The 11,632-nt window shown below is 43.4% G+C and overlaps 2 protein-coding genes across 2 annotated transcripts; both read left to right on the forward strand.

Moving 5' to 3' along the window:
- The first annotated feature begins 3,138 nt into the window (after nt 1-3,138).
- On the forward strand, nt 3,139-6,549 carry LOC146680910 (macrophage mannose receptor 1-like). The gene has a single exon (XM_085448286.1). The coding sequence runs from the start codon at nt 3,173-3,175 to the stop codon at nt 3,914-3,916; it is 744 nt and encodes a 247-aa protein (XP_085304412.1). The 5' UTR covers nt 3,139-3,172; the 3' UTR covers nt 3,917-6,549.
- A 3,641-nt stretch (nt 6,550-10,190) lies between these two features.
- On the forward strand, nt 10,191-11,167 carry LOC146680911 (C-type lectin lectoxin-Phi1-like). The gene has a single exon (XM_085449686.1). The coding sequence runs from the start codon at nt 10,191-10,193 to the stop codon at nt 10,938-10,940; it is 750 nt and encodes a 249-aa protein (XP_085305812.1). The 3' UTR covers nt 10,941-11,167.
- Nucleotides 11,168-11,632: the final 465 nt, after the last annotated feature.

The following is an 11,632-nucleotide window of genomic DNA, read 5'->3' on the forward strand; positions in this document are numbered from 1 at the left end:
AACACACGTAAGCTAAGACTCTCTAAAAAATAGCATTTGTTCGGCTTTTCATTTCGCCATTTGTTGATTCACTTGAAGAGCAAGTAAAATAATATTGGTCAAGTGATCAGTTTCATATCAATCTTTCGTGATGCACCGTCATATTTACATTATTTGTACGGTACGAATGATTTGCTTTGGTACCTGCTCAAACTTAAGCTCTCCTTAGTATGGCTGGCTCCGTCTCTCCAACAGCGCACTCACGGGCAGCAGCTCCCCCCGCCCCCTCGCTCAGTCGCTTAGTGCCTGAGCTTGGATCATACCAATATCAGGGGGGGATTCACGCACAGTCGTAAATTCCCACAGTGTGCACTATGTGCTTCGAATATTGTGGGTACTTTTTGTTTTATACAGTTGTCAGCCAGGCATCTAACTATGAAAAAATTACACTCCAAAATACCCCGGGCTTCTGACAAAACAACCCGGGCTTAAGCCCCGTAAGCCACCCCCACGCTCCGCCCCTGCTTGGCATAGGGTTTTTCTTCAACACACCTAAACACTTTTAGCTGCCTAACAGCAGTTACTTTAAACTCAAAAGGTTTAATATGTAAGCTTTCACCTTCTGAATGTTAGTATGTACGGTTAATAAATATATCATGAATATGTGGCAACACGAAGGGGAAAATGTGGAAAAGAGTGAGGAAGCAATGATGTCATACACACACACACTAGAATGCTGGTGTGGCAAGTGGGAGCTTAAAACCTTTTACAATTGTAAGGTGTTGGGAGATTTTGAGTTTTGTGTTATGTTTATTTGTAGCTTCATTTAAAGGAAGAAGAGCTTATGAGTTGTTCAACTGCAGGAAAGGGAAGTGAGACATTGTGTGCAGAAAATAAGTGCTGTGACAGCTAAACAGCTACCTCCTGTTTCAACAGATAAGCTAACGGTTTTTCCTTTTAAGGAGTTGTTATTGAATTCTATACATGCCACGCCTATTGTTGTTCGAGTATAAACTAGAGTGATTCCTCTGTGACACACACATAGTGCACACGTTGGTGCAGATCGGATCGTGTCGGGGCATCGCCCATGTACATGTAAAATCTTTGAGTCTGTGTTTCTTGCCTCCTAAGAGTTTTCTCCTCACATAAGGGAAACTGGACAACGCCCAGTCACCTCCACTTTAGCTCTTCAGCTTCCGAGTAAAAGAAAACGAATTATTAATGTATCCAAAACAAAAATCAAATACACACCCTCTGTGGTTAGCACTACTGCAGAAAAACACTGGTTATCTGCAGCTAGAAAAATGGCCTCCTAAAAGTGGTGTAACACAAAAAATTAGAATTTACAAATAAAACGTTGAGAAACCAAATGTACAAACACAAAACAAATTACATTTTCTCTTCTGAGCAGATAACTTCCCAGTGCTTAAACGCTAATCTAAAAACCTAAACCTAAAAAAGCCAGAGGAATGTGCAAAGATCAAACATTCAAACAAGTTAGTTGTGCATAAGACAATTCCCTGCCAGTTACTGAAATGGGCAGAAGAAAACCTAAACAAAAGAAGATAGTTGGCAAAAAAAAAAAGACAAAGCACAAAGAACATAAAAAGGCAAAGCAGCAGCACTTCTGTAAAGGTAGCCCAGAGAAGCAGTTGTGGCCCGGCTGTAACAGAGCGTTTTCACTCCCGAGGCGTAACATGTCGACGTTTTGTCACGTCCCGCGGCGTTCCTGAGGAACGCGAAAGGAGACCTTCGGTGTTCTTATGGTACGCGGCGGGTTATGGCTGGAATCCAGTGCAATGACGCTCCGGCGGTAATAGACGTTCCAGCCCTGTATTCCAGTCCTAAACCTAACCTTATCCCTAGCCCTGACCATAACCTTATTCCTGGCTTTAACCAGGACTTTAATGATGTTAAATAGCGTGTTTCTAAGCGATTTGAAGAAAAAGAGCGAACATGTGTAGATTCAGTCCAGACGGTTCTCATATTTCCTCTTTTTTCCGAGGTCGTCATTTAGGAACGTGGTGGGTAGCCGAAAACGTAATATGGTGACGATTTGTCACCTAGCGTAAAATGTTACGCTTTGGGAGTGAGAACGGGTTGGCTGTAAAGCTATATCAGTCGCCCACTACTATATAATGATCCATCCATCCATCCATCTTCATCCGCTTTGTCCGGGGCCGGGTCGCGGGGGCAGCAGCCTAAGCAAAGAGGCCCAGACCTCCCTCTCCCCAGCCACCTCCTCCAGCTTATCCGGGGGAATACCAAGGCGTTCCCAGGCCAGCCGAGAGATATAATCTCTCCAGCGTGTCCTGGGTCTGCCCCGGGGCCTCCTCCCGGTGGGACATGCCTGGAATACCTCACCCAGGAGGCGCCCAGGGGGCATCCTTGTCAGATGCCCGAACCACCTCAGCTGGCTCCTTTCGATGTGGAGCAGCAGCTGCTCTACTCTGAGCCCCTCCCGGATGGCCGAACTTCTCACCCTATCTCTAAGGGAGAGGCCAGCCACCCTTCGGAGGAAGCTCATTTCTGCCGCTTGTATCCGCGATCTCGTTCTTTCGGTCACTACCCACAGCTCGTGGCCATAGGTGAGGGTAGGGACGTAGATCGACCGGTAAATTGAGAGCTTCGCTTTTACACTCAGCTCCCTCTTCACCACGACGGACCGGTGCAGCGTCCGCAATACTGCAGCTGCAGCCCCAATCCGTCTGTCGATCTCCGGCTCCCTTCTCTATATAATGATGTTGGAGGAAATAATTTATAGCTCTAGGATTGAGAGCAATAAATTAAGTTCAAAATGAAAATTGTTGGATTTGGAGAACCAGATTCAAATATATGTTAATATTAATATTAGTTAGTATCTTTAACTGTCCTCTAATCTTCTGCTTTTTGAAAATTGTGATAATAAATGTTCATACATTTTCAAGTTTCGTATATGAAATAGAAATTTCATTCAAGTTTTGATGTGTTTGAGATATCAAAATTGGTCTATTTTGAGTTTTTGGTGAGTTATCAGCTACTTGAACAAGTGAGCATAAGGTGTGTGTTCCTGAATACTAACAGGTACTGACAATGAAAGGGCAGTCCTGTCATGCAAATAGGTTTTGAAAGGTAAAACTCACATCTCCAGCATATATTTTCCAAACTGTTTGGATCCCCACCACTCTGACGAACTTTTTGGAGTAAATCAACTATGGATCAAATCTTCATCTTCATCCTGCTACTGCTCAGCTTGTCTGCAACTTTTTCCAAGTACGTTTACATTGACCAGAAAATGGATTGGCGTCAAGCTCAGATTTACTGTCAGCAGAATTACACAGACCTGGCCCCTGTCAGTAATGAGAAGGATAATGACAAACTTCAGCAGCTCTCCAGCAATGTCAATGACCTTATCTGGATAGGACTGGTAAGAAATTCCTCAAACCGAAAAGAATGGCTGTGGTCAGGAGGTGGAGCACCAACCTGGTATTTGTGGGAACCAGGTCAGCCTGATGACTATCTTCTGGGTCGTGAAGACTATGGCTGTATGTGGGAAAGCAAGTGGTATGATGCAAGCCTATTATATAAAATAACCTTCTTCTGCTACAGTCCAGCAGTGGTGAAGCAGGAAAAGACTTGGGAGGAAGCTCTGGAGTACTGCAGGGAGCACCATGATGACCTGGCCAGTGTGGCATCTGAAACTGAGATGCTGCTCATTCAGAAAGAGCTGAGCAAACATAACACCACTGAACATGTCTGGACTGGATTGCGCTTTCTGGCTGGGGACTGGCTGTGGGTGGACGGACAGGAGATGGACTATGAGGCCTGGGGTGAAGAAGGAAAACCATCATGTCCACATGCCAAGATAAAGTGTGGAGCCTTACAGGTGACAGGAGGGAACAAGGCTGTTTGGGGGGCTCATGACTGTGAGGAGAGACTACATTTTATTTGTTACTGAGCTTTGTAATATTCATTTGAATTTCCTTCTATTTACTTTGGATATTAGATAGTAGTAGATTATTTATCTCATTTGTTTATTTGTATTTTTATGCTTAATGCTTAATTATCTAATTTTTATTGTGGGAGAATGCCAAAGTCACCTGCCAGTAATTTTCAAACAGCACATTTAACCAATGATGTTTCTTTTCTTTTCTGGAAAACAAATATAAAGGTTCAGACTTAGTCTTTTTTTTAAGATTTCTCTCTAGTTTTTGCACCTTTGAATGGCTAAATAAAGAAATAAAGAAATGAAGGTTTTGTGACTTAGAAGTCACTTAAACCAGACTGAGATGGTTTGGCCTTAAACAGGCCATTCATGTACAAAACCTCTCCAATGTGGATGAATTAAAACAATTCTGTAAAGAAGAATGGGTCAGAATTCCTCTACAGTGATGTGAAAGACTCATTGCCAGTTATTCAAATGCTTGATTTTGTTTCTTGCTGTCAAAAGTGATATCAGAATACTTTATTAATCCCTGAGGAAAATATGTGGTTTCCGTTACTTCAAGACAATAAGAACAGTAACTGACTAAACTAAATAAAACAACACAACTTATTGCAAAGTTACTAAATATAAAAAACAGCTCTAATATATACAAAAAGCTCATTTAAATGAGGTGGGCGCTGGACCCTATCCGAGCTACACAGGGCGAAACACCCTGGACAGGTCCCCAGTCTGTCATAGGGTTAACACATAGAAACAGTCAACAATTTGCATTCACATTTACACATTTGGGCAATTTAGGTTTAACCATTTAACCTAACCCCACTCGCTGAATGTCTTTGGCTGTGGGAAGAAACATGTAAAAATATAATACATTTTAAACATATAAGAAAAATTTATATATACAATTAAAATTGTACTGTAAAGTGTAAGGCTGTATTATTTTGTTATTGTAACTATAGAGGATGTGCAGATACTAATTGTGTGCAACTACTGCAGTGTGTACTGAAAACTAGATAGAGGAATTTTATAGCCGCAGGCAGGAATGATTTTCTGTGTGCATTTGTAATGTAATGCACTGAACGTGCTCCTGTGAATAGCCGGAATGTCATGGAGTAGATGGGAGGTATTGTCCAGCATTGTCCTTATTTTGGACAACATCTGCTTCTCTGACACCACCTTAAGGGAGTCCATCTCCATCCACACAACATTATTGGGCTTGCAGATCAGTTTAGTGAGTCTGTTGGCATCTGTGACCTTCAACCTGCTGCCCCAGCATGCAACAGCATAGAGGACGGCACCGGCCACAACAGACTCAGAAAGTCCTGAGCGTTGTCTGACAGATGTTGAAGGACCTCAGCCGCCTCAGAAAACAGAGACCACTCTGGCCCTTCCTGTAAAGTGCAGTGGTGTCTTTAACCAAGGTCAATTTATTGTCTTTGTGTATTTCAAGATATTCATAGTCCTCCACAATGTCCAATTCGACCACCTGGATTGAAACAGGGGTCACTGGTTTCCTGGTCCTCCTAAAATCCACAATCAATTCTTTGGTCTTTGATACATGTGCACAACAACAATAAATCTACTAACTGGTACAACCACATTTCTTGTTTCACTCAGGGCCAAGTAGGATTTGAAATGCTTCTTTTCTCTTAATAAAAGAACTCATCATTTAAAAAAAATGGATTTTGATATTATTTTCAGGTTGTTTTTGTCTAATATTAAATGTTTTTGATGACATGTAAGTATGATGAATGGGTTAGGGTTAGAAATTAGGATGGGGCAAATACTTTCATTTAACTTTTCATAACATTGTATACAGTCATGGCATCGTTTATCATACCATGTGATACAGTTGTGCACTCTTTCACATGAGGCCTGTGGACTTTTAATTTAGTGGATTTTCAGAAGCAATTAGACCATTTACAGACAAAAACTTAAGCTACAGATTTTCATTTTTCCAGGGTAGTGACTTTTGGGGCTGGGTCGGCTTCCTTAGCGTGACTGCGATTGTATTTTTGTTTATGTATTTTTTGTCAGTATATAAAAGAGTGAACATAGTGAATGTATAATATGGTCCTGTGCTATGGTTGCTGCAGCTGATGCTTTTTTAAAACCTTTTTGGGAGTTTGCTGTGTCAGTTTTCTCCCACATACTGTAAATCAAACCTAGAAGCAGCAGGTGAGCCATCTCTAAACTGGAGTGAAAAAAGTTATCCCGGGGAGAAACACACCAAAACTTCAATTATTTGCGGTCAGGTGAAGTGGATGTTTTGAACCAACATTTTGAGCAATGTTTCCAAACCTTCTGCAGCATCCGAATAGGAAAGTCAATAAGGAATGAAAGTTTCCAGCTAATACTATATTTAGTGCGTAGTGCAACAAAATTGTTTGGTTTGCAGTACCCAGTAACTGACCAAGTCTCTGCATGTTGTGTATGGCAGGGCACATCCAAAACTAATTCTTCATTTTGTATTCAGGCAGGTGGTTATGTAACAGTGCAAATGCCACATGTGAGGTTTCAGAAACTGCTGGGCTTGACAGGGCTTTGACTGAATTCTTTTTTTAAACTATCCTACTTTATAAACCTCACTGTAAATAGTAAATCTATGTAATAGGAAAATGTAGAACATGTTTTGATAAATGTTATGATTGTAACAAAAGGATAAAAATTAAATTAAAAACAATTATATACAGTCCTCACATTTTGTCACAGACACACAAAAGAAAATACATTAAAAACAGAAAAAGAAGAAAAGGAGATGGAAAGGCAGACAAGGGAAAATACCTTTAAAAATATTACTCTTACAATCTATAATTGTGTTTACAGTACAGGTATATTAATTTCCCCTGTGTGTTTAAAATTAAATTATGGGAACAGTTTGAAGCTATATTATTCTTTAATGGTCTTTTTATGGTTTTTAATTGTCTTTCAAATTCTCATTCATGTGTTGTTTTCCATCATGGTAATGGCATGACAGTATGAATGATGACTTCATTTGGTTCTCTAATGAGAAGAAAGCAATGGTTACACTTTGCTGTATGCAAACTAAAACATTTGTTTGGTGTGCTCACTTCCAATAACCTTTGGCTTTACATCTACCTGTGTTTGCTTTCTAAGTCTTGGTCAAACCTGGAGGAGCGTGATCTATAAAATACAAACAGAAGGAGAGATTTAAAGGATATCAGTTCCACACAAAACTACTTAATAACGTTAGCACGGGACATGCAACATTGCAAAAATTAAGAAAGGCAATCCAATGTATCAAAAGACAAATGTCTAGTATGGTTAAAGAAGAAGCAAAAAGCTGATGGAAATTACAAATTAAATATTCTCACACAACACATGGAGCTATTTCTCTTCAGTCTTCCAGTTTCTTCTATTAACATTGCATTTGTTTTCGACTCCTTGCGGGTCTTGGGAATAGGCCATTCCACTACGGCTTTGACTTTGGCCGGGTCAGCTCGCAAACGCCCCTGTTCCACAATGAAACCCAGAAAAGAAACAGTTTCCACATGGAACTCACATTTCTCCGCTTTCACAAAAAGGCGGTTCTCCAATAGGCGCCGTAGAACCAGACGTACATGGTTGATGTGCTCAGTCTGCGACCTGGAATGTCATCAGAATGTCATCCAGATACACGAAGACAAAATGGTTAATAAAGTCCCTGAGCACATCATTAATCAGGGCCTGGAAGACCGCAGGGGCGTTAGTGAGACCGAAGGGCATCACTAAGTATTCGAAGTGCCCCAGGTGGGTGTTGAAAGCCGTCTTCCACTCGTCACCCTTGCGGATGCGAACCAGATGATAGGCACTCCGAAGATCCAGTTTGGTGAACAGGACTGCCCCCTGTAATAGTTCAAATGCCGAGGCCAGCAGGGGGAGTGGATATTTATTCCTAACAGTGATCTTGTTCAGCCCTCGAAAGTCAATGCAGGGACGCAGGCTCTTATCTTTCTTCTTGACAAAGAAGAATCCTGCTGCTAAAGGCGAAGTAGATGGGCGAATAATACCTGCGACCAGAGACTCCGTTATGTAGCATTCCATGGCCTCGCGTTCCGGTTTAGACAGACTGTAGAGCCGACTTGCTGGCAGGGGAGCGCCTGGGAGTAGGTCGATTCCACAGTCGTAAGGCCGATGTGGAGGCAAAGACAACGCCTTACTTTTGCTGAATACCTGGCCGAGGTCGTGGTAGTCGGCGGGCACCAAGGAAAGGTCGGGGGGTGAGGAGCTTTTCGCAGAGGCGGTCCCAGGATTGTCCGGGACAGCGGCAAGTAAACATTGTTCATGACACCGCGTGCTCCAGCCAGTTACACACCCTTTGGCCCAGTCGATTTGGGGGTTGTGATGTTGGAGCCAAGGAAATCCCAGTACCAGTGGGGTGTGGGGGGCTTTGAATACCAACAAACTGATTTTCTCAGAGTGATTTCCCGAAATAATGAGTGTAACCTCCTGAGTGCGATGTGTGACGGAGGCTAGATGGCCGCCATTTAAGGCTGAGACCTTCAGGACCTCTGGAAGGGGAAGTAGGGGCAGGCCTAAGATGTTGGCTAACTCCTCGTCTAGGAAATTTTGTTCAGAACCAGAGTCAATGAGTGCGCAGCAGGAGTGAGTGAGGGAGTGAGACATTAATTTAGCAGGGCAGCTGAGGTGAGGGAACACTTTTGTTGTGGCGCCCGCCAGTATCCCCACAATTACTGACGGGCCGACTCTTTTACTCGGTCTGGGCAGGAGTCAACAAAATGTCCTCTTTTTCCACAAAGAAAGCACTCACCAGTCCGTTGTTTGCGCCCCAGTCTAGAGGAGGAAAGCTTGGCTCCGCCGAGCTGCATGGGTTGCTCTTCATCCCCGTGTTGCTCCTCCTCACTTCTCCACATCAGAGTAGGAAGGTCCCTAGATGTACCCGTGCCCCCAGCAGGCCGCCGACCATCCCCGGCTCTTCTGCCGAACTCCCGCATGTGGTCGTCTAAGTTAATACACATATTGATTAGAGCAGACAAAGCTTTAGGCAGTTCCTTGGTTGCTAACTCACGCTTAATATTCTCATTAAGGCTGTTGAGGAAGGCTCCACGCAGTGCTTTCTCCTCCCAGCCCGACTCCTCCGCCAGGATCCAGAACTCCACGGAAAAGTCAGCAACACCTACCTTGCTTCAGAGAAAACATGCGATGACCTGCAGCATCCGAGCTAGCGCCTTTATCAAACACACAGCAAAACTTGCTGAGAAAGACGTCATATGACACAGAGGGCTGGGTATTTAAAACTGCCTGAGCCCATTGAAGCGCCCGCCCAGTCATAAGTTGCACCAAATAAGCGATTTTAGCAGAATCAGAGGCAAAGGCACAAGGTTGCTGTCTAAACACAAGAGAGTATTGCGTCAAAAAACCCCGGCTCCTCCCCAACTCGCCGTCAAATTTTTCGGGTGCGGGGAGTGAGTACTCCCGCTGCCGCGGTGGAGGTGAAGGAGGAAGCGGACAGGCTGCCGCGGCTTCCAGCGAAGGGGCGGGCTGCGTTGGAGCCGTATTAGGTGAGGAAATCAACATACCTTTAAGCTCTGTCATGGCTTGCAGAAGCGCGGTTTGTTCCTTTGAAACGTGCTTCAGCATTTCCTCGTGTCGCTCCAAAACCTCCGCTTGGATAGACAGCTGGCGTGAAGCAGAATCCGCTGGGTCCATGGTGGTGGGATTATTCTGTCACGGAAAAGAGGGACCCAGGCGCGGTTCTTGCTCACAGAAACACAGTGCGTTTATTTACAGTGAAACAGACAAGTCCAACAATCCATTCAAAAGTGCAATTTTCCAATCGTGCTCATCCCTTGCTCCCAGTGCGTTCCGTGTAGTAACTCCCTTAGTGTGTGTGCTCCCCAACTCGCTTCTCCGCTCGCCCCTCCTGGAGGAAGAAGGAAAATCCAGCGTTAGCCACACGCTAGCCGAATAACACACTCACACTGCTCGCACAGACTATACCAGTTCGGAGTAATAATCCCACGTCGACTGTCGCCGTGAGTCCAGGTTAAATACCCCTTTCTAGCCTGGAGGAATGATTACCAACCACTGGTCAGGTAATCAGCTGCAGGTGGGCTGGCAACAGCGAAGAGGGACTCCCAATGACGACAGTCGCCAGGACACGCCTCTCCCACGGCGCGCACTTCCGTAAACAACCCCGAGGGCCAGGGAGGGAGAAGCAAACACATATACAGAAAACATAAACACAAGCAGGGTCGTCCGGAAAGGGCCGTCCGACCGTGACAGGATCCTCATTGCTCTGAGGGACTCTCTAAAGATACTAACAATGGATCAGATCTTTACCTTCATTCTGCTCCTGCTTAGCCTGTCTGCATGTTTTTCCAAGTACGTTTACATTGACCAGAAAATGGATTGGCTTGAAGCTCAGAAGTACTGTCAGCAGCATTACACAGACCTGGCTCCTGTCAGTAATGAGAGGGATAATAATGAACTTCAGCAGCTCGCCAGCAATGTCAATGAAAATATCTGGATCGGACTGGTAAGAAATTCTTCAGACAGAACAGAATGGCTGTGGTCAGGAGGTGGAGCACCAACTATGTGTTTCTGGGCAATAAATGAACCTAATGACTATGATCATAGAGAAGACTATGGCATTATGCGTAAAGGCAAGTGGCATGATGTAGGCCAATGGAATAAAAGACCCTTTTTCTGCTACAGTGCATCAGTGGTGACTGAGAAAAAGACTTGGGAGGAAGCTCTGGAGTACTGCAGAGAGCACAACGATGACCTGGCCAGTGTGGGGTCTGAGACTGAGATGCTGCTGATCCAGAAAGAGCTGAGCAAACAAAACACCACTGAACACGTCTGGATTGGATTGCGTTTCCTGGCTGGTGACTGGCTGTGGGTGGACGGGCAGGAGATGGACTATGAGGCCTGGGGTGAAGAGGGAAAGTCATCATGTCCACATGCCAAGATGAGGTGTGGTGCCTTACAGGTGACAGTTGGAAGCAAGGGTGCTTGGAAGGCACACGACTGCGAGGAGAGACTAAATTTTATTTGCTACTTTACATTGTAAAATTAATTACCTTCTATCTACTGTGGTTAGAGTAGGTTGATTATTTATCTAAATTATTTGTGCTTTCTTTCTTGATGTGTCATTGTAGATGTGTAGTTTCATTTCTGTTTTGTCAGAATGCTAAAAAGTCTGTTTGGTTGTCTTAAACTGTTTCATCAATTTTATTCCACTGAGTAACAATGTTAAGAGAAATGATACTGATGTTATTACTTTTATACTCAAAGTAAATAAAAATATTTTGAGATCATTTCCAGATGTTTTTCCATATTGCTTCCCTCAGAGCAACAGTACTTTCTTAAAATTTGAGTTTGCACTGTTTGCAGACATAGTGAAGAAACATGTGTTTACGAGTTAGAGGGAAGCTTGGGATGAGGGATGTAATGGGGTTAAATTATGCTCAATGGTCTTACAGATATGTATGTTATGATCCACAAAATAGCGATTCCACCTCTAAATTGGTAAAAAAAAATTTGATAAAATAAAGGTTTGTGAGTAGCTTACTCAAAGTTTGTACTTATATCATATTAAGATGCTTTCTCGTGATCTTAAAAAGGCAGTTTATGCTGGAAAACTGTCCAATGGGGCTGAATTAAAACAGTTTCTACAATGAAGAGTGAACCAAAACTCCTCCACAGTAATTCAGTTATCAAAAACATCTTGATTGCAATTTTTTGCTGCTAAGTAAGGAACAA

This window comes from Copadichromis virginalis, linkage group LG23 (assembly GCF_057382275.1).
Source record: "Copadichromis virginalis isolate Kocher_CV1m ecotype Utaka linkage group LG23, C_Virginalis_male_GT1.1, whole genome shotgun sequence".
In the NCBI taxonomy this organism is placed as follows: Eukaryota; Metazoa; Chordata; class Actinopteri; order Cichliformes; family Cichlidae; genus Copadichromis; species Copadichromis virginalis.

Bases quoted from the DNA above. Each gene is read 5' to 3' on its own strand.
- LOC146680910 (XM_085448286.1), top strand. From the start codon at position 3,173: ATGGATCAAATCTTCATCTTCATCCTGCTACTGCTCAGCTTGTCTGCA.
- LOC146680911 (XM_085449686.1), top strand. From the start codon at position 10,191: ATGGATCAGATCTTTACCTTCATTCTGCTCCTGCTTAGCCTGTCTGCA.